Below are 20,253 nucleotides of genomic sequence, written 5' to 3'. Positions count from 1 at the left end.
ACGATTAATGATATCCACCAAAAATACAGAAGAGGCTGGGGATAGACAAACCAGGTTGTCGAAGAGGACTTGCACCGCGTTCAGCTCAGTCGGAAATTTGGACAAGTTTTGGCTGGCCGGCTGGTATTTTGCTCCTTGGGCAGTTATCACGTATTTGCCTACAGCCGGACCATACCTGAAGGATGGAATCTTAAGTGGAAGTGAGAACACTTCAGTCCTGTCCTACAATACGCCCAACAGGAGGAAGCTCACCAAGGCATGTCAGCCGTGATATCGCAAGATATTCCGGGTCTTGTATTCCCCGATATTTGCCCTGGTTCCTCCCGTACCAAAACCATGGGCGACCTGGTACCGCGAACTTGGCCTGCGTTTGCCAAAGACCAGCCGAGTTGCCCTTATGTCTTCTCCTCCTCAACGAAGCAACTGCCTGGTCCGAAACAGGAACAGCTGGATCCGTAAGCAGCAACGGCTCGCGTGACAACGTCACGCTGAAGACACATGCTCCACTGACCGTTATCACGATGGAGCAACCGGTTCAACGGCGGTTCACCAAGGTGGAACGCTAAAGGGTCGAGGGCGGAGGCGAGATTCGTCTGTTCAATAACTACTGTGTAGCCTGTTCGAGGCCTGTATTCTGTACCCGTCCACTGCCGTCGTAGCGAGAGGGGAAGTGGACGGATAGCCCCTTTCTGGCTCGCCCCTTTTTTTGCCCCCGGGTTAGTTCGTCGCAAGATCCCAGTCACAGTCAAGAAATGTTGTATCGTCTGTTTTGACAAGCCGACTAGACTCTTTCAACATTCAACATTCAATTGAGGCCTCCAGAGCGTCGCAAATCGGGCTGCGCAAGCCTGAAAAAGATGCAGATGACGAGATACGGTGCCGATTATCCGCAAACGGGCATCATTTTTGGGGAGAGGAACTCTTGCTCAAATCATACAGGCGGTGGTGCGCCACAAACGACACTGCTGTGGGACCAACCATAGAACTTCCCGAGCAACCGCGGCTTCAGATGTGGGCGAGCTGACATGTTAAGTCTCGGAGCTGACGATCGGTGGACCAAGTATTGGCCCATTCGAGCATTGACTGCGTCATCCAAGGGAGAGAGCATGACAACAAAACCACAAGAACAGCTTTTTGTTAACCCGAAGTTGACTCGAAACGGCTGGAGATGGGTGGAACCAGGATCACCCATCCACCATGCGCTCCCGTTCTCATTGTGGGCCTGGAATTTATTCGGGGTAGGAGTTACTTCGTACAGATACCGAATACGGTAACTTAGGTAACGAACATTTCGCATCGTTCTCCAATTCCGGTCTTGGCCAAGATTCCGATCGCGAGTTCATCACTTTCACTCAGACAACAGAGTTGTCAGATGTGGGCCATGTTTTGGGAGGCGGGGTTTTCGACCGGAGGATGTTTGGGCCTTGAGGAGCGGCTTTGTACAACCACACAAGACTTGCTGGCCTGTTCCGGGCCCATCTCCTCGGGTCAAAGGCAGCCGTAAAGCGCTCATAGTGGACATGTATGTCCCCGTCCAGCACATAGTTATGTCGTAGTATACATGTGCAACTTCTCGATCCGGCCAACTCGGAGGTGGACGGAATCCTTCTTTCGAGTTGATCCGGAGAGATGCGTTCATCCCGCGTAAAAGGCAAGCCACATTCCTCCCCATCTCCGAGTTTCCTGCGAATACAAGTTAGGTTACCTCGGTACCTCGCGAGGCAGCTCGCGCGTCAGCGCCAGTCGCCCCCATTCGAGCCCGTTTGGCGGTCTGTCACCCACCGCTTCTCCCAGGCCGAGGAGATTGGTGGCCGCGGGGTGTCGCTAGTTAACTCGTTTCTTGTATGGCGCGCGTGCGGCACATGTTGATGCACTTGGATCTTGTTACCCGTCAAATGCGTGGCACAAGGTGTCTCCTTTTATCCCCAATCGTCAGATTTAAGTGCTTGGCCCGCCGGCCCCTGAAACCAACCCGAATCTCGCCTAGAAATCCCCTAGACCTCGAACAGGCAGCCTCAAATCACTTTCATTCTGTGTGTGCATTTGATGAGCTGCCACCCAGCGTGCCAGCTGAGCTCGCCTGTGCGGTAATGACACTGTACAAGTAATTCTTCCCGTTTTGGTGGGGAAGACGGTCCAATCCCAGCGAATCCCAAAGACAGCGCGACGCCGATCCCTGTCGCCTCGCCCCACTGCTTTTACCATCTCCTGTACGCCGCTGAGTAGTGGATGCACATACATAAACCCAGGGCTGTGTTTTCCGCGGCACGCTTGGGATGACGTCCTCGTCTCCTCGGTCCCAGCACTGCTGCCCAGGTGCCTGACGTGTCGCAGAAACCTGCCGACCTCTTCGAAAACCCCGACGACCCCGACGGTCCCGATTTTGCCGATTGTGTGGAGAAAAAAAACAGATAAACCCCGCGGTCTGGAGCGAATCGTTTGCTTGCCGCTGGGTTGGAGCTAGGTGTGGTGTTGCTGCCTCTGCAACAGCCAGTGCCAGCGCCACGGCGAATGCAAGCAAGCACCCGGGACACCTAAACTTGGATCTGACCCCGCCATATCTTACCACTCCAGATACCGGGCACTTACCCCATAAACCCATACCGTACCGCCACCAACTCGAAACTTGGAAAACCTGCCCTGGCTGCAGCCTGGTAGCACCGGGATATCGCATAAACTCCTGTCGAACCCCGCGCCCGCCATGGTCCGCATCATCCCCAATCGCCTGAAGCCAGGCTTCTCCAACACCCCGACAACCAATTCCGCCTCCAACAGCCGTAGCACGAGCCCAATGGGTACGAAAGGAGATGCGGCGAGCCCCGAGGGCCGCAAAGACACTGGCCTCGTTCTGAACGTGGTCATTATGCGGGTACGGGCCGCCGCTTTGTTTTCGCTGTCGGTGGAAAACACGAACGCGGAGCTGACTTTGTATGTGCGAACTGTCTAGGCCAGGGATCTCGCCGCCAAGGATAGGGGAGGCACGTCGGATCCGGTGAGTGCAACACTGCACACGGCAGCCACCCTGCAGCCCTGCCGGGAAACAAGCTCGCGGCTAACTGCTGTTCGCCGATACTAGTACCTCGTCTTGACTCTTGGCGAAGCGAAGCACATCACCCACACCGAGTCCAAAACCCTCAACCCGGAGTGGAACGAACAATGCGAGCTCCCCGTCGCCGGCGTCCAGAGCCTGTTGCTGGACGTGTGCGCCTGGGACAAGGACCGCTTCGGGAAGGACTATCTTGGCGAGTTCGACCTTGCGCTGGAGGAGATCTTCGCCAACGAGAAGACAGAGCAGATGCCCAAGTGGTACCCCCTGAAGAGCAAGCGGCCCGGGAAGAAGACCAGCATCGTCTCGGGCGAGGTCTTGCTGCAGTTCACCCTCTTCGACAGCGCCAATCCGCAGGCCCCCGACGAACAGACCTTCGAGAAGTTTACCGCGCTGGTCAAATCTGCCCCGGGCGCCGATACGTCGCGAAACCCCACGCCGTCACGGACGCCGGTCCTTGCCCCGGCCGAACAGGGGAAGGCGCCCTCGCCCTCTCCGTCCCTCGGTGGAAGGCGAGCGGAACATGACGAGGAGGACGAATACGATGTCTACGAGGACGAGACGCCCGAAGACGAAGATCCGACCAAGCCGGAAGCGGCAGAGAAGAGGCGGAGGAAACTGCGGATTCGGGGTCTGAAGCGCAAGAAGAGGGACAACCCCTACGAGTTCATCAACGGCGGCAGCGATGTGGTTGGCATCATCTTCCTCGAGATCGGCAAAATTACCGACCTACCGCCCGAGTCGAACTTGACCAAGACCAGCTTCGACATGGACCCGTTCGTCGTTGCCTCGCTAGGCAAGAAGACTTACCGAACCAAGACCATTCGGCACAACTTGAATCCCGTTTTCAACGAGAAGATGATTTTCCAAGTTCTTGGCCATGAGCAGCTCTACAGCTTCTCGTTTACCGTCATTGACCGCGACAAGTACTCGGGCAACGACTTCATCGCGTCGGTGAACTTCCCTGTCAAGGACCTCATCGACAAGGCTCCAAAAGCAGACCCGGAGACCGGGCTATACAACCTCAAAGACGTGCCCGACTTTTCAGCCCCGGCGCAGCGTCCCCGGTTCATGAGACTGGGGTTATCGCGCACCCCGTCAACTCAGAGCCTAAGCAAGCTCACTAGGCCAGGCCTATCCAAGAACCCGTCCACAGCGACGGCCGGGACGGCGACCCCGCCTGTGACTACGCCTACGCCGAGCCCTGGCGCTTCGCAGGTCCTGGGAGAGGGCCTGCCCGAATCCCCCCAGCCCGCGGTCGCCAACACCGGGCTCCTTCATCCGGGAGACAACGCCGTTGCCGCGGCTGCCTCTACTCTCGGGGAGACGACCCCGCCCGACGGCGAGGATCCCGAATTCATCCCATGCACGCTCCCGCTCAAGATGAAGAATCTGGAGAAGTGGGAGGACAAGCACAACCCTCAGCTGTTCATCCGTGCCAAGTATATGCCCTATCCAGCGCTCCGTCAGCAATTCTGGAGGGCAATGCTGAAGCAGTACGACACGGATGAGAGCGGTCTCATCAGCAAGGTTGAGCTGTCGACCATGCTCGACACCCTAGGCTCGACATTGCGCGAGTCCACTATTGATAGCTTCTTCCAACGTTTTCCTCATAAGGCGAGCGATAACGATGATGCGGAGGACCTGACCATGGACGAGGCGGTCATCTGCCTCGAGGATCAATTACAGGCCAAGTCACGGCCACAGGGTGTGGCAGAGCGGATGAAGAACATGCTTCCAGACGCCGAGAAGGTCAAGAATCTGCTTGTTCCCCCGGCTTCCGGGACTGAGACGCCGGCCGAGGGGCTCGAGACGCCGTCTGAGTCGCAAACTACCGACACATCGACGATTTCCGTTCCTGAACTGAGCACGCCTGGCGAAGAGGGGGATCTGCTGGATCGGGACGACTTGAACATCAGCACGAGCGAAGAGCACGTGGTTGAGATTCGGGAGTGCCCCATCTGCCACCAGCCACGTCTGAACAAGCGCAAAGACGCCGACATCATAACGCATATTGCGACTTGCGCGAGCCAGGACTGGCGCCAGGTCAACAACTTGATGATGGGCGGGTTCGTCACTTCCAGCCAGGCGCAGCGCAAGTGGTACTCCAAGGTCATCACCAAGATTTCGTATGGTGGCTATAAGCTGGGGGCCAACTCGGCCAACATCCTTATCCAGGACCGTATAACCGGCCAGATTAACGAGGAGAAGATGAGCGTATACGTCCGCCTGGGTATCCGGCTCCTATACAAAGGTTTGAAATCGAACAGTATGGAAAAGAAGAGGAGTAAGTACACCACAAAGCCTGACGGGCCCCAAGACAACCAAACTAATACGGACAGTCCGCAAACTCCTGAAGAGCCTCAGCATCAAACAGGGCAAGAAGTACGACGACCCGGCGTCCAAAGCCGAAATTCCCAAATTTATCGCCTTCCACGGCCTCGACCTCTCCGAGGTGCTCCTCCCGCTTAACGAGTTCAAAAGTTTCAACGAGTTCTTCTACCGGGCGCTCAAGCCCACGGCGCGCCCCTGCTCGGCGCCCGATAACTCGCGCATCATCGTGTCACCGGCCGACTGCCGCTCCGTCGTCTTCAACCGCATCGAGACGGCCACCAAGGTCTGGGTCAAGGGCCGCGAGTTCAGCGTCAAGCGGCTCCTCGGCGATGCGTACCCGGAGGACGTGGGCCGCTACGAGAACGGCGGCGGGCTGGGCATCTTCCGTCTCGCGCCGCAGGACTACCACCGCTTCCACATCCCCGTCGACGGCGTCATGCGCGAGCCCAAGACCATCGCCGGCGAGTACTACACAGTCAATCCCATGGCCATCCGCTCGGCGCTGGACGTGTACGGCGAGAACGTGCGCATCGTCGTGCCCATCGATACCGCCGAGTTCGGCCGCGTCATGGTCATCTGCGTCGGCGCCATGATGGTCGGCAGCACCGTCATCACGCGCAGCGAGGGCGAGGAGGTCCGCCGCGGCGAGGAGCTGGGCTACTTCAAGTTTGGCGGCAGCACGCTCGTGCTGCTGTTTGAGAGCGGCAAGATGGTGTTTGACGACGACCTAGTCGACAACTCGAACACGGCGCTCGAAACTCTGGTAAGCTTCCCCCCCTCCCCTCCCCAAACCTTTCTTCCCCCTCAACGAACACCCACCCACCCCAACCTAACCTAAAAACACACCCCCACTAACCCCCCATTTTTCTTTTTCTTTAATAGATCCGCGTCGGCATGTCAGTCGGCCACGCGCCCGGCGAGCCCATGTGGACGCCCGACATGCGCAAGGACGAGGCCCACATCACCGCCGCCGACAAGGCCGAGGCTAAGCGCCGCATCCAGGGCCAGGTCGCCGAGGAGTCGCCCGACGACAGCGCCAGCGGGCCCGACGGGCCCGACGCCGAGGATGTTTCGGCGAGTGTTGGGGTGAGAGTTGGCGGTGGGGTTGGCGGTGGGGGGCTGGGTGTGGGGGTGCCGCCTGTGGCGGAGCTTGCTGGGTGAGCTTGGCTGTGTTTGGTGGTGGTGTTGGGATTGTAGAGGGGGTTGGTAGTGGTGGTGGTGTTTGCTGTTGTTGTTAGCGTAGCGTTTGGTTTTGATGCGAGACCTGCCTACCGGCTGCTGTTGTTGTTGGCTGGCTGGGCTCTTTCTCCCCTGATGAATTGGGTTTATTAGCAGTGCATATTTGTTGGCCATTGAACAAAAAAAAGAAGATTACTTGGGGGGGAATATACATAGGATACAGACTTTGCTGTGGCGGTTAGACTGCTTCGTCTGTTGTGTATGCTGCTTTTTTTACTTTATAGACTATCACCCTGACGGGAGCACGTAGGGTAGGAATCAATGGAAATTATACCCTAGTAAGTAATACACCATCACTGTGCCAACGCCAACCCCCTTTTACTCACAGCCATCTCCTCCCATCAGTATATGCCAGGTTTCCTTTGCCTCACCGCTGCTCGCGGTGACCCTATCATCCTCAGCCGGACCTGTAATTATGCGGCGTCTCTCCCTATGTGAACTTCGGGTCGACGTCTCGAGCAATGACGGGCTGACCGTAAACAGGCTCTGGAACATACTGAAACTATCCGATGAGACCGTTCGCTCGCGAGTCAATGCGCCCCAACATCCTCTACAATCGAGTGGAGAGGGAGGTAGCCAACAAGCAATGGTCCCGAATGCTTGGGGAAGCCCTCTTTCCCGTTTGATATCAGAATGGCCGAGAACTGTGCGTGGGAGAATGCAGTTCGGACGAACCGGAGGAAGCGGCCTTGTATTGGGTTATGATGAGGTCTGTAAAGGTGAAAGCCCGAGAAAGAAAGGAGAAAGGTGGAATGACTCGCTCCGGTACAGGCGCTGGGGAAAAACATATGCCTTACTAAAATGTGTTACGCTGCATGGAGGAGAGACTACATCTATTTTAAACTTTGCGAGCTGGGTACGTAATCTGTGCAACACCGCTTTGTGCCGTGCACGGGTTGTGTGTGGTGTTAAAGTTGGGTGTGGTTGAAAGCAGGGCAAGTCCCCGAAGATGCCGCGAATCAACGTCATCGAAGACGGGGCGAGGTTATGAAGTGGTTGTTACACGCATATACTGTGGTGTGTACAAGTACTACCGATAAAACCCCGCGCCGTAGAAGCCCAAGTCTCTCAACACGGCAAACTCACCTCTTAACTGCAATATGGATAAAGTCATCATCGTCGGCACCGGTGTGTTTGGTCTTTCGACGGCCGACCACCTCCATCAGAAATGGCCCACCACACGGCTGTCCATCGTTTCTCGGCCTTCTCCCCTTGCCCCGAGCGATGATATCTCAAAGATAGTCCGGGTTGATTACAACAACGTGGAGCGGATGACAGAAGCAGTCGAGGCTCAGAAGCAATGGAACAGCGACAGATTCTCCAGGTACCAACGCAGCATCGGCCGTGTAGTGATTTACGAACAAGACGATGTAGCCTCAGTCCAGAAGATCAACGAAGCTCGCGAGGAGCTTGGTTTACAGAGCCGAGCACTCGGCGGTAGCACGCTGATGTGGGACAAATTTGGAACAACGACGGCTCCGGAACCCTTGACGTACGTTTCGGCCGGGGACGACAGTATCGTCGACTGGGAACCATGCATATCTGATGCAAGGGAGCGAGCCAAGAACGCCTGTACCAAAAGCGGTGGAACTTTCTACGAGAGCGGTGTTGCGAGCCTTGTCAACGACGGGACTCGTGTCACTTCGCTCATACTCGAAAACGGGAAGAAGATCGAGGCTGGGAGCGCGCAGATCGTTTTGGCCGTCGGACCATGGTTTACCCAGCTTCTTGCCGCATCCGACATCGCTCTCCCTCCGGATGGGAGGACCCCCGTGGCTACCGGCTTGTTCTCATACGGCGTTCAGATGAGTGAAGAGCAGACCGAGTTTTTCAGAGACAGGCCGATGATATCCCACCACGGGCAAGGTCAGTGTTTCTCCGCCGTCTATTCTTTTCTGCTTGCTGCTTACTCTTGATTCCGGAAGGGGATTTTCTTCCTCCAGCCCACGGCTGCGTTGGGAAGATTACGTGGGTAGAGCCTTTCACCAACTTACACGGCTCTACTCTATCACGGGTCGAGGATCTTTCCAACAGTGCTCTGGCGAAATACCACATGCATAAGACGATCGAATGGGCCAGAGAGTTTTTACCGGCTCTCCAAGGAGCTTATATCGCCTCGGTAAGATCCTATTGGTAAGTAAATCCGTGTTGACCAGGTGCGCATCATAAACTAAGGCTCTCTCCTATTAGGGATGGTGTCACCCCTACCCAGGACCCTCTCATTGCCAGGCATCCCCAGTTTCCCAACCTCACTTGTGTTGTTGGGGGATCCTACAACCGCGCCAAAGACCTCCCGACCATTGGCAGCACCGTTGTCGATGTCCTCAGTGGCCGGCCTGTTCCGGATCGGTATAGCTGGGAGCCAAAACGGGAGTACTCTCACCGCGACCAGCCCCATCTTGTCGCCGGAGGCGACTTCGCCGACATGGAAAAGGAGGCGCAAGAGAAGCTGGCGTCAATTGTAAATCATTCGTCTTTGGGGGTAATATAGGGCTGCTTTGTGAATGGTCGGTAGTATGCGCTTGCGACATCCCCATTTATGGGATCACAAAGGTGTGGTGATGGATCATGAGACTGAAGATGCTGGTGACAAGCGCAGTTTCAAAAATGATGGATATTGTTGATCTAGGAAATCTGGTTTCAGGGGCTAAGTAAACATGAAAGACAAAAAAGGGTATCGATTCACTACCGAGCGCCGCCGTCATGCTATCCCAATCGTGGCCCAGCCCACTCGCTTGCTTTGCATGCATATGCAAGCGGGAGCGGCAAGGGAAAAAAAGAAAAGAAACCCAGATGAAAGCCCAAAAGCAAAAGCAAAAGCTCCGTGCTGCATGTCAACAACGGCTTTCTTAGCCGCCCCGATCCCGCTCCCTCGTGGCCCAGATGCAACCACCTCAGGCAGCCCAACTGCACGCCCATGGTAAACGCACCGATTGGCCGGCATCAAAACCGAAACCGAGGTCGCGTGTGCCCATGTTGTGGTTGCTGGAGCGCATGTTGGGGGTTGTAGTTATGCGGTGGAATGGCGACAGATGACGGAATTGTGGGTGCAGATGGTGTATTTGGCGAAGGCAGGTCTGAGGGAGGTGGTAGTGGTCATGGTGATGACAAAGCCCAGCAGACCCAAAACTCAATGAAAGCCGTTTAACTCCGGATTGGTGGTTGCCAGATGCCCAAAAAAACAAAACGCCGGTTGGGTTGGTGAGAACGTGGCTGATGAGGAAAGGTACAAAGTAGGTGGCTCGCATGAAGTATTGGTGGCGTGCGTTCTAACTAGCCCCATACGTTGGTGGTGGTGGTGGTGTTGTTATTGTTATTGTTGGTTGGCAGGGGTCTTTGAGTTGTCTTCATCGGCTTGCCAGACTGAGACTCCCGCATGTGTCCGGATGAGTGGTTTGATGCACACTAATCCAGATCAATCCCAGCCATCCGTCCACCCAACCGGAAGAGGTCGCGCTTCCACTTCCTTGGATCGTGGCAAGCCAAGGATAGTTGGGGAGAGGAGCCTAGCGAGACCCCCACCGCCAGTTCGACCCCGACGGCTGTCGTGACAGCGGGGGATGGGACGACTCGCTGCGGTCGCTGTCCATGGAGCGTTTCTCGCTGGGCGAAGACGACCGGGTATTGTTGGTGAAAGCCGCGGGAGTTGACGGCAGCGGGCTCGGTTCTGGTGAGGTCTGGCGGGCCTGACGCCAAGACGTGTAGATCTGCTTGCACAGGTGGGCGGACATGGTGTATGTCGGCGACATGATGGCCGTTTGTTTGAGGATAGTTCTGGAGGGATAAACAAACGCGATGAGGAGGTGAAGAAGCACCGGTATGGGAGGTTGGATGAGGAGCCTCGTTTAGACAGGTGTTTTGGAAGGGCGTTTGGATGGCGCGGGTTGTTGGTGAATGACTGAATGAGCGGACTGTGTAAACCAGGTTGCTGTTGGGAGATGGCGTGGGAAAGAGGTGAAACGACGGTAGAGGCACAGGACCAAACTTAAAACAAACAACCAGGGCACAAAGGTTATGGGTGCTGCAGAAGAGGGAAGAAGCAGATTTTAAATCATGACTTGTTCATTAACAAGCTCCCTCACCTTCCAACAAGCCTCGTCCCACACCACCCTGTGACCACTGACCGAACGATGAGCAATCCCGGCCAGCCAGCCAGGTCCCGGCCGCCTCAAAATAGCCCCCTGCGCTGAGCATGCCAACCAATCAGAAGAGAGGTATTACCAAGAATGTGGCTTCCCAAATTAGTGTGGCTTGTCGTTCTGGGCTGATTTCCCGGACCAAGCAGCAAGGCTCGTGCGTTTGGCGCCAAAAATCGTCCCATGCGCTGGCCGTGCAGCTGCCCTCCACCTGCGCTGGACCGACTGACAGCAGGTGGTGAATTACGATTTCTTCTCACAACTTGCGTGCTGGCAAGGCAGACACGTTATTTCCTATGGTTGCCTACGATTTCGAGTTTACTTACAAATACTGAATTAACAGTGATAGAAAGAATGATGAATAATCACTGTTCACACAGTGCACCCACCTCTCAACCCAGCACCTCGCCCCCATCCTTCGTACCCATGGACTGGGAGGCACGGAGGATGTTTTCACTTGTGGCCCCCAGCTGTTTACCGGGAACACAATAACTGTTGCACCATTACCTAATGGCTTGGAGATCTCGGGTCCTCCCTTTGAGTGCCGAGTGCGGCTCTGAGTCTCCCCGCAAACTGCCTTGGGGGCCAAAACTTACTTGCACCTCACGTCATGAATACGGCGGTACTGATATATTGACCGGGGGTTGGGGTCTACGGGACTGCGACCTTGGCCGGGCGTACGAAGGTAGGTGGTTTTGTTCCGGACGGACATTGTCTCCCTTGTCTCAGCTGGAGTACCTAGGTATCTTAACGAAGTCACACTTGGGAAACATCGCCTGCACGACACTCAAAATATCTAAGCTAGGGCTGATCGCCAAGCATATGTTGACTAGATTAATAATTATGTACGTCTCAGTTGGTTATTCACAATTCTAGGCACATCTGCGCCGTTGATATGTACAGTATGCTTCACACACAACACACCCGCCCCCTGTTGGTGACCCCTTCATCTCGGCCCGGCGATGTTCTCGGTTTTCCGAGGCCGATAGCGAATCCGCCGTTCGACTCAGGGGTGACCCAGGTCTCTCTCTCTCTCTTCCCCCCTCCACCGTTGGCGGCGCATAGTAGGCGGCTTGGAGCGTTGGCTCACAAGCAGCCGCGCAGCTCGCCCGTGTTCGTAGTCATGACAAAATGTTGTTCTTCCACCCAGACGTGGGCCTGCAAGTGAGACAAATAGTCAGAAATCACCGCTCGGCGCGGCCTGTAAGGTAGGGCCCTACGCCGCGAACGCGGTGTAATGATGTAGGCAGCTCGATCAACCATCCATCCTGCCTACCCGCTCAATCGTACGTGAGTCTGGAATCGGTCGCGTAGCCCTTCTCAGTCGGGCTGATCTCCTTGATCGGATGCAGGATCATAGAAGGCAGACACGGGCGGCCGTGCTCAGCCTCCCACTCGTCGCCGCCGATCTCGGTATCCTCGTAGCCCATCCAGTTGTTGTACAACCGCTGTGGGGGGTAGGCGCGGAAGTACCAGGTCGTGCCCATGTATCGTCCTTCTTGTCCCCACGCCATGGAGCTGCCGAAGCTGCCGCTCTGGCCCTTGGGTCCACCGTTGAACCACTTCGCGAGCTGAGAGCCGCTCCACGCACGGTCAAAAAAGACAGGCATTGGTGCGTACACGCCCTTGAAGCCGTGGAGCAACGTTGCTGTCGGAGCCACCATCTCGGAAGTGACGTGGTTGCCCTGTAGGTCCTCGTAGTGCATGGCGTCGATCAGCCGTCTCGAGAGCCTAGACTGTGTGATGATGGTGGCGCGGCGAGGGAGCCTTCCCCAGGGGAATGCCTCGGAGCGGTACCCCCCAGACCGAATTGCGCATGACCCAGCCGCTGTTGACGGGGTTGAACATCGGAGACAACTCGATCAAATCCGCCTCCTCGCCCACGCCCCACGTGTAATCGTCGTCCCGGGGGTCCGCGACGGGAGGTTCGGGGCCGAAGGGGCTGACGACGGGGACCTTGGGCGCGCCCCAAACCGTCTTGCTGCCGACGGCCTTCTCCACCGAGGTCCGGAACTGCGAGTCAAAGCTGCCGTGGACCGAGGGGATATAGAACCGCTCGTTACGTTCCCACAGCCCCTTCCGCGGCTGGTTCCTGCCGAAGTCGGCCAGCTTGGAGAGCACGTCGTAGTTGTGTCCGATGATGCGCGAGTCCATTTCCCAGTTCCAGACAAAGTCAAACTCTCGGAACTCTTGCATAAACATCTGGACCGGGAGGAACTGCCCGTGATGCACCTTGCGGGCCTTGGTCGTCAGGTTGGTGTACAAGCTGTTGACGGCGGGCTCATTCCAGAGGACAGACATGCTCCTGAACTCGGCGGGGACGTGGTCCTCGAGCGCCTTGTTATAAGCGTCGTCGGTCCAGATCTCCCGGTGCTCGTCCTTGATGTGCACAAACAAGAAAACCTCGAATTCGCCACCGGTCCTGAGACTTAGTTCGGTGACCAGCGAACGAATGACCTCCTTGTCGTTGTCGGTATAGGTTTTCCCCGAGAAGCTACGGAGGAGCAACGCGGTCCTCAGCTCCGGCTTGGACGTCGCATTAGACGGCCGCTTGGAGTTGACGACTGGCTTGGTTGACCTCCGTCGAGAGCCCGGCTTGCGCCAGAACCGCCTCAGGGTGTGCATGATGTGGTCGTTTCCGTTGTTCTCGTTGCCGTCGACATCTCGCTTCGAATCGGTGGAGCCACTCGTATCCGGGGTGACGTATTCGTTCGCCGGGGCGTTGGGGGCGAAGCGGGCGCGATTCCTCTCGAGACACTGATCCTGGAGATCGCCCCAGTTGACGTTGTCCCAGTTCAGGACTTCGCCGTCAGCCTTCAACACCGGCGACATCCCGTACTGCCCCATGCGGGTCTCTCTCTCGAAGCACAGATTCCGGTCGAGCCCTAGGGCGCTGTAACTTCCAAAGCCGGGGTTGGGGAACTTCTGCGGCCGGCCCTTGAACACGCCAATATCTTCGACCTCCTGCCCGGTCGGACCGAGGCACGGCACATATGCTGCGTGCTCCGCTTCCCATTCGGGGCTGTTGTAGTTGGGATATGGGTTAAAGGTGACGGGCTGGGCCTTGCTGAAGTTGACGGTTGTATTGAAGACCGGACCGAGTCGCTCCTCTTGCGAGGGCCCCCTGGTGTCCTGGTCAACGAGAGTCTCGAGAGTGTTCCCGTAGATGGCCTTGTAGCCGGGTCGACTAAACCACCACGTCAGTGCCATCAACAAATGCGTGGGATACATAACTGTGACTCGTACTGTTTAAGCTGATGGTACTCCTTTTCGAATTGTGCCCTTTGCGCCTGCAGTTCCCGAGCACGGCGTTCGCCTTTGGCATTGTTAGCTGGTGTTTTAAGAGATAGGTTCGGGGCAGCCCATGTTTCCTACCAGGAACCCGCTCGAGCGAGTGGCCGCCGTCCAGAAACGTAGGTTTTTGATTCAACTGGCCGTTGTGATGCATCAACCCCAGTATGCACACCACGAAGACACCAAAGATCGCCGGTAGCAAGGTTCTAGGCCGAAACAGGACCCGGCGGGCCTGTGTTTTCACCGCCGCCGCCTTCACGAGCATCTTGAAGATAGGAGGTTCGACGGCTTGACAAGAGGAGGAGGTGGTCGGGAGGGAAGATAATCAGAACTCGTGAAATCTGAAGTGAAGAGGGTCGCTCTCAAAAATGCATCTCCCAAGAAAGGCTTGTTGTAGAGTAATGCCAGGCGGCTTGCTGATACAACTCTGGGAGGAGGAGGGAAGAGAAAATGCAGGGCCTGCCGAATCGTGCTGAAACGAGTGATTGCACGAACGAAGGGGAAAATCGGATGCCTGATCCAAGACGGGAGACGTCGAGGATGGAGTTGCGAGAGGCTGGTATGGAATAGTGGTCGACCAGCTTTCCGTATCAAACGAACGATAGCGACTGTGGGTGAAGAGTGGGAAAAGAGTGAAACGGTTTCGGGTCTTGGAAGACCAGTGTTAATTAGGCGAATTCTCAAGAAACGAACGAGGGCGTGGCGGGCATCAGGGGCGGTGGGCAGGGGTCACTCTGCCGCAGTGGGGTGGTAAGTCGAAAATGTTGCTTCAAAACGGCGCCGGTGACAAGGTTCAAGGTCGGGGACGGAGGGGAGCGAGATGAGACAGGGGAACAACACAGAATGTCACCAACGGCAATTCCCATTTGCGAGGCTCGCAAGTCAACAAGCGGCTTGTTGCCTCTCACCCACCCTATCAGCCTATGAAGCGGCAGGCGCGCAAGGGTCTCATGCTCTTTCTGCAAGCGCAGCCGGCCGCCCACGCTCAAAACCCAGAACACCCTTGATGGTCACAGGGAGTCCCTGAGAATCCATAGGCGGCGATTGGCAGATAGGGAAGCCGCCAAAATGCCAGCTGCATCGAGTGGATTTCGGGTGGACCCGTCACTGCAAACCCCTTCCTGCAGGGAAGGGGTGGCTGAAGATCTTATTCGAGTACAGATCTTTACGTACCGGGCTGTGTTGGGCGATCGCCATTCAACTCCCGCTATAACGTCATTTACATGTCGCACCATCAGCGATCGACCGAGACCTGCTTCTTCAAGAATTTTCAAGTCTGCATGTAGCTCCGAGCCCTGCTCACGGCTTTTCCGAGATTTGTGAAAACCAACGAGCAAGTGGCTGCGACGATTTCTCGACATCCCCCATCTCGAACAGTCACTCCCTCACACTTCCAAGTCTGGGGACAGTGGACCGACAGCATCCATGCTCTTTCCTAATGCGGGCTAACGCCACCACCCTCGAAGGGGCGCTTCCCCCTGAAAGAAGACCGAGGGGAGGAGGTCTAGAACTTCCAGGTCTGGCCCCAATCTCTGCCAAGAGTGGGAGGATCGAAAAGCTCGGAGGGGTACCGAACCAAGCGGTGGGAAATTCAGTTCTCGATCGTTCGGCCGGTCCACTGTTTGAAGTCAACCGGTAAACAAGGGCAACACGTGTGTCAACAAATCGCAATCTCTGGTGGTTGTTACAGAGTTTGTATGGAGTGTCGCGTATACATATGTACGAAGTACATAACCACGGCTTCCGAGACCCATGATGTCAGAATATTCCAGCGTATTTGTTATTACATAGGTAGGGTTCGCACGCTCGGTACGCTCGGGGTGAGCGAATTTGATGAGCATGTTGCGGAATGATAGTGCAAAAAGTATCTCACCGCCGACCGCTCCGAACCTGGTTCGACGCGCCGCCGTGACGACCAGCCTGGTTAGGAAAGTGACCTGGCTCATCAGATTGATTATCTTCCAAATGCGAGTTCACCGCGCTCCCCTTTCTCCATCCGCGCAAGCGCCTCTAATCTTTTTTTTTTTTTTTTTTCAGTAGCCAGTGCCGCCGCCGTTCTCAAGCCGGCTAGAGCGAGGTGTGGATTCGCACCAATCCCGAGCTTATTCTTGAGCCCTGCAATCAGAAGAGTCCCGGCGGATGCGCAGGTTGGCGGGGGTGTGGCACCGAAACAAGAAAGACGGAGATGAGTGAGGGGACGTTGAAAAAAGCAAGCCGACCCGAAGAGACATGGGTGGAAATAAGCGTTCTGCAGGAGGTGAGATCTGCCGGGATTCTCGAACCGGGTCAGACTCACCGATGAGCGACGCCTGTGCAACCATCCATCATCATCCGCATCCTTCCGGTACGACACACCATTGAGAATACATAATAAGTAGGAGGGGTCGGGGAGTTTTCGAGTGTGTCCGCGCCTCTCGTATACATAGGCATCGATGCATCGGCTTGTAATAATTACCATAAAACCTCAACGCTCCTCAACGAAACGAAACGGACAATGTCTCGGCTCGAGGGTGAGACTGTCTCGCCGGCCAACATGTCACAAGCTGACCGCCAACTTGATCCGATGTGTGCCTTTGTGCAGAGTATTCTTCTTTTTGTTGAGTAAAGATTAAGCACTATTGTTTACATACATGATTTTACTATTGCTCGTTACGCCAACATCGCCCTGTTTCCCGACCTCAGTTCCACGTGTGGGGCTGCGTGACTGGTCGCTCCGCCTCAATCCGCCTCCGTGCTTGCGCGTTTGCGTGTATGTAAGCCGCAAGGCTTGCGCGTCCCATGCACGCAACCAGGTGGCTGCTGCTGTGCGTCGGGATCGACCCGTTGACAGGACGCGGGCGAAGTTTTCCGGATAGCGTGACGACGCTGTCTCAGACCCTCTGGAACAGGTTTGAAGCCCACGGCGTTACACAGGTAAACCCCAGAAACCCAGACTTTGCCAACCGTTGCTCTGACCGCACCCAATGGTCCGTTTGCAAAAACTAGGGCCTCTCAAAAATTCCCGCCTGTTGCTGTTGGGCAAGTGCTTTCCGGTCCCCTTTTCCAATCTCCCAATTACCGGACCGTAGAGACAAAGGAAAATGCAAAAAATATGCTAGTCCGAATCCAGTGGGTATATGAAGCGAAATGGTGATCGGGGTATCGAAAAAAAAAGAAAAAAAGTGTAGGAGCCTCAATCCGGGAGTGCTCGGGCCAAATGCGAATATTAGATGTCGGCATCAAGCCGTTTCGTGCGCGTTGACGCATATTTGGCGTATTATCCGGAGCCGTCGTGGAGTAGGCATAGTCGTCCACAGGTCGGTGATTTGGTGAATGGATCACCTGCTCACATCATTCCCAACCTCGTCATCCTCTTTTCCATCTTGGGCCTTTGCCCCATCGGTCCCAGTCGGCTGGGGTTGTAGCCGCCGCCCATGCCACCCCTCGGTCCACCGGGCAAACCCATATGCGGAGGCCGGAACCCCATGCCACCACCCCTGCCACCTCGGCCACCCCTGCCGCGACCACCCATACCGCCCCTCCCGCCCATACCCATACCACCTGGGGCATCATTTGGTCCGCCACCAGTGAGCCTCCAAGCATCGTCTCCACAATAGGCCTTCCCGTTGACCTCGAAGTACCCATCCCTGAGCGCCATCCCGCATTCGCCACACTTGAAGCACCCGACGTGGTGCTTCACGCAGGACTCGTCCTCGAGGTACTGGCCCTCGATGCCCCTGCCACAACTGCCGCACAGGCTGCCGTTGAGCTTGTGGTAGTGCAGCTCGCAGTACGGCTTGTCGTCGAGCACGTAAAAGGTGGAAGATGAGAAGGGGTTCTGGCAGGTTGAGCAGACGAAGCACGGCTTGTGGTACCGCCCGGTTAGGCGGCCGTCGGCGCTCGATATGGACTTGCCCTTGATTGGGAGGCCACAGGCTTTACAATCGCCGCGTGCTGAGAGGGGAGCCGGTTCGCGTGAGCGGGAGCGAGAGCGCGACCGGGGCCTCGGTGGCTGTTGCTGTGGTCGTGGTTGCCGTTCCGATGGTGGTTGGAATTGTGGTGGTGGTTGTAGTGGAGGCGGTGCCTGGGAAGGGCGTCTTTCGCCCATCTGCTCGTCCTCGTCAGGCGACCTAGCCCATCCTGGGGAGGGGAAGCCGGGTGTGCCCGGGGAGATGATGTCGTTAGATGTCTGAATAGTGAGCTTGTCGCGGAGCGGAGCGTCCGACAACGGCGATGTCAGAGAAGCCTTCTCTTGACCACCGCGCGGGTTTTGTACTGCAGGGTCGATACGCGGGTCATATCCTCGGTCTCCCGAGCGAGGCGGTCGCGCGCTCAAAGGAGACGGGCGGCCCACCATATCTCTACCCGGTATCATTAAAGGCGCGGGTACTGGTGGCCGTGGTTTCATGTCGTCCATGGAAGACTGGATATCCGTCATCAAGTTATCGAAACTTGATGTATCAGAGGGACTTTTCCCGGACCTCGAGCCTAGAGACCTTGACGGGCTTGTTCGTGAGCTCGCCTGGCTCGCTTGGCTCGGCCGGCGTTCCGGTTGACTGCTGTTTTCCGAAGAGTCGGTCGATGACGTCGATTCTGACGGGTTGTGGTACGGGTTCCCGATCCCAAACTCCTCGGCGAGATTGATTGTTGGGACAACGGGGGTCGTTGGCCGAATCGTGCTGGTTCGTGGTGGCGGCGGCCGAGAGGTATCTGGCCCTCTACTCGGCCTTCTCGGGCTCGTCATCGGAGATCGTCCGTCAGGTGCGCCCGGCGAGTCCGCCGGAAGTTGTAGTCGATCCGGTCGCAATGTCGCTGAAGGAAGCGGGGCGGTCGGTGTGCGAGGGGGCGGGGCGAAACGTTCGCTGGGTCGGGGGAATGTCTCGGACCTGTTCGGCGTAGCGGGCGGCTCGAGGCCATGTTCCGACGTTTTCGGTGGACCAAAACCCGCATATCCATTTTGCCTCTGTGGCATCGGCATTCTTCCGCTCCCCAGGCTGCTGCTAGCATTCGAGGCCGCAGTGCCAGGGCGCTCATCCGCACCTCCCGACACACTAAGGCCAGCTGCCGAAGGTCGACGGGCCGGATCGAGGGGACCAGCTGTGTTGCCCATCAAATCCGGTTCCTGCTTCTTCGGGACATATGCCCGGAACGCCGAGTCCTCATAAGTACTACCACCTCCAAGTCCTCCATATCCACCGGGTCTCAACGATTGTGGCGGAGAGTTGTCCGCAATCTCTGGTGTGAAGTATTCATCGGGTTTCCCGGTATCTGACTGCCCAATTGGGGTTTGGGGTGATATCCCACTCTGGGAACCACTTTCTTGGCTGATAGGTGTGAGTTGAGATTGACCCATATACGCGCGATCTAAGCCACTGTTAGCAAAGCCCGGCAGGTCGGGCATGGGGTAACACATACTCGCCGCAGACGTGTCCACTTGAGGGGGCGGTCGGGGTTGTTGCTTTGGGGCTAATGGGTTGCCGAAAGCTGGCATCAGTCTCCCAAACAAGGAGGCCGCAGGCAGTGGCGGCGTGGCTAGAGACGATGTTAGTCGGAGCCGCGGGTGAACGGAGGGGATTGTTGGCATCATACGTTCCACCGGTGAACCCGACCCGGTGCAGAGATGCTCGCCCATCAGGGATATTTCCACCTGTTCGTTGCATGACGAACATTTCACTGTCGGCATGAAGCGCGACTCCCTTCCCACCGTTGCCATCCTCGAGTGTCCTTTGTGGTGCCCGCTGCTTTCCACTGATTCGCGACGGGAAGTGCAGGCGCTTTGGTGTCTAAAATCGGGAAGCGGGTGCGAAGTTCCGAAGTCGACCTGCCCCCCGGGTCTCCTACCGCCCTATCCTATCGCCGGGGAGCGTGTGTTGTTGTCCTCGGACCGGCCCTCCTCCAAACCGGGGCCGAGAGAGACGGAATATGTAGTTACTGATCGATGTTTTTGTTGTGTCGGTCCAGGGGTCAAGCACCCCAAACAAGCAACGGCGGATGTTGAGGGCAACAATTACTTGGGAGCAACCGCTCAGACAGTGGATTCTACCAGAAGGAGGGCAGGATCCCACGGTGCGCCGGGACCGATCTGGTTTTACACGAGCAGGGCCCCGACAACGAGAGAGTCTAGACCTGCCAAGCCGGGCTGTGCGCGATTCCCAACCGGCTGCACGAAATAAACGATTTGCGGGGGGGGAAGGCGGGTGAGCGGTGTTGTTGCGGATCGTGTCT

General features: G+C 56.6%; 6 protein-coding genes across 6 annotated transcripts; 3 read left to right on the top strand and 3 right to left on the bottom strand.

Moving 5' to 3' along the window:
- Positions 1–1,947: 1,947 nt before the first annotated feature.
- B0H64DRAFT_33707 (uncharacterized protein) lies at positions 1,948–3,016 on the bottom strand. Its single transcript, XM_062801154.1, has 2 exons — positions 2,933–3,016; positions 1,948–2,869 (listed from the first exon to the last, which is right to left on the bottom strand). Exon 2 carries the CDS (start codon positions 2,672–2,674, stop codon positions 2,027–2,029), a length of 648 nt encoding a protein of 215 aa, XP_062664753.1. The 5' UTR covers positions 2,675–2,869; positions 2,933–3,016; the 3' UTR covers positions 1,948–2,026.
- Positions 2,472–6,578, top strand: B0H64DRAFT_33718 (phosphatidylserine decarboxylase-domain-containing protein). The gene is made up of 5 exons (XM_062801157.1): positions 2,472–2,869; positions 2,948–2,992; positions 3,077–5,333; positions 5,389–6,143; positions 6,263–6,578. The coding sequence occupies exons 1-5, from the start codon at positions 2,702–2,704 to the stop codon at positions 6,539–6,541; spliced, it is 3,504 nt and encodes a 1,167-aa protein (XP_062664752.1). The 5' UTR covers positions 2,472–2,701; the 3' UTR covers positions 6,542–6,578.
- Positions 6,579–7,583: 1,005 nt separating this feature from the next.
- On the top strand, positions 7,584–9,210 carry B0H64DRAFT_471191 (FAD dependent oxidoreductase). The gene is made up of 3 exons (XM_062807867.1): positions 7,584–8,485; positions 8,545–8,752; positions 8,810–9,210. Exons 1-3 carry the CDS (start codon positions 7,720–7,722, stop codon positions 9,108–9,110), a joined length of 1,275 nt encoding a protein of 424 aa, XP_062664751.1. The 5' UTR covers positions 7,584–7,719; the 3' UTR covers positions 9,111–9,210.
- Positions 9,211–11,866: 2,656 nt separating this feature from the next.
- On the bottom strand, positions 11,867–14,314 carry B0H64DRAFT_449958 (uncharacterized protein; the record flags this gene model as incomplete). The annotated part of the gene is made up of 4 exons (XM_062807109.1): positions 11,867–12,491; positions 12,553–13,942; positions 14,002–14,071; positions 14,131–14,314. 4 exons carry the CDS (start codon positions 14,312–14,314, stop codon positions 12,036–12,038), a joined length of 2,100 nt encoding a protein of 699 aa, XP_062664750.1. The 3' UTR covers positions 11,867–12,035.
- Positions 14,315–16,466: 2,152 nt separating this feature from the next.
- B0H64DRAFT_382981 (uncharacterized protein) lies at positions 16,467–17,553 on the top strand. Its single transcript, XM_062802914.1, has 2 exons — positions 16,467–16,962; positions 17,035–17,553. Exons 1-2 carry the CDS (start codon positions 16,828–16,830, stop codon positions 17,167–17,169), a joined length of 270 nt encoding a protein of 89 aa, XP_062664749.1. The 5' UTR covers positions 16,467–16,827; the 3' UTR covers positions 17,170–17,553.
- Positions 17,279–19,880, bottom strand: B0H64DRAFT_33636 (uncharacterized protein). The gene is made up of 3 exons (XM_062801145.1): positions 19,618–19,880; positions 19,444–19,560; positions 17,279–19,392 (listed from the first exon to the last, which is right to left on the bottom strand). Exons 1-3 carry the CDS (start codon positions 19,739–19,741, stop codon positions 17,375–17,377), a joined length of 2,259 nt encoding a protein of 752 aa, XP_062664748.1. The 5' UTR covers positions 19,742–19,880; the 3' UTR covers positions 17,279–17,374.
- Positions 19,881–20,253: the final 373 nt, after the last annotated feature.

This window comes from Chaetomium fimeti (genome assembly GCF_033439085.1).
Source record: "Chaetomium fimeti strain CBS 168.71 chromosome Unknown B0H64scaffold_1, whole genome shotgun sequence".
Lineage (NCBI taxonomy): Eukaryota > Fungi > Ascomycota > Sordariomycetes > Sordariales > Chaetomiaceae > Chaetomium > Chaetomium fimeti.
The sequence above is the reverse complement of the archived record's forward strand: the minus strand, read 5'-3'. Positions and strand labels throughout refer to the sequence as shown.

Bases quoted from the DNA above. Each gene is read 5' to 3' on its own strand.
- B0H64DRAFT_33707 (XM_062801154.1), bottom strand. From the start codon at position 2,674: ATGCGATATCCCGGTGCTACCAGGCTGCAGCCAGGGCAGGTTTTCCAA.
- B0H64DRAFT_33718 (XM_062801157.1), top strand. From the start codon at position 2,702: ATGGTCCGCATCATCCCCAATCGCCTGAAGCCAGGCTTCTCCAACACC. The intron at 2,870-2,947 runs GTACGGGCCGCC...CGAACTGTCTAG, and splicing joins TGAACGTGGTCATTATGCGG to GCCAGGGATCTCGCCGCCAA. The intron at 2,993-3,076 runs GTGAGTGCAACA...CGCCGATACTAG, and splicing joins GGGGAGGCACGTCGGATCCG to TACCTCGTCTTGACTCTTGG.
- B0H64DRAFT_471191 (XM_062807867.1), top strand. From the start codon at position 7,720: ATGGATAAAGTCATCATCGTCGGCACCGGTGTGTTTGGTCTTTCGACG. The intron at 8,486-8,544 runs GTCAGTGTTTCT...TGATTCCGGAAG, and splicing joins GATATCCCACCACGGGCAAG to GGGATTTTCTTCCTCCAGCC. The intron at 8,753-8,809 runs GTAAGTAAATCC...CTCTCCTATTAG, and splicing joins GCCTCGGTAAGATCCTATTG to GGATGGTGTCACCCCTACCC.
- B0H64DRAFT_382981 (XM_062802914.1), top strand. From the start codon at position 16,828: ATGCACGCAACCAGGTGGCTGCTGCTGTGCGTCGGGATCGACCCGTTG. The intron at 16,963-17,034 runs GTAAACCCCAGA...TGCAAAAACTAG, and splicing joins AAGCCCACGGCGTTACACAG to GGCCTCTCAAAAATTCCCGC.
- B0H64DRAFT_33636 (XM_062801145.1), bottom strand. From the start codon at position 19,741: ATGGCAACGGTGGGAAGGGAGTCGCGCTTCATGCCGACAGTGAAATGT. The intron at 19,561-19,617 runs GTATGATGCCAA...CATCGTCTCTAG, and splicing joins GTCGGGTTCACCGGTGGAAC to CCACGCCGCCACTGCCTGCG. The intron at 19,393-19,443 runs GTATGTGTTACC...ACAGTGGCTTAG, and splicing joins AGTGGACACGTCTGCGGCGA to ATCGCGCGTATATGGGTCAA.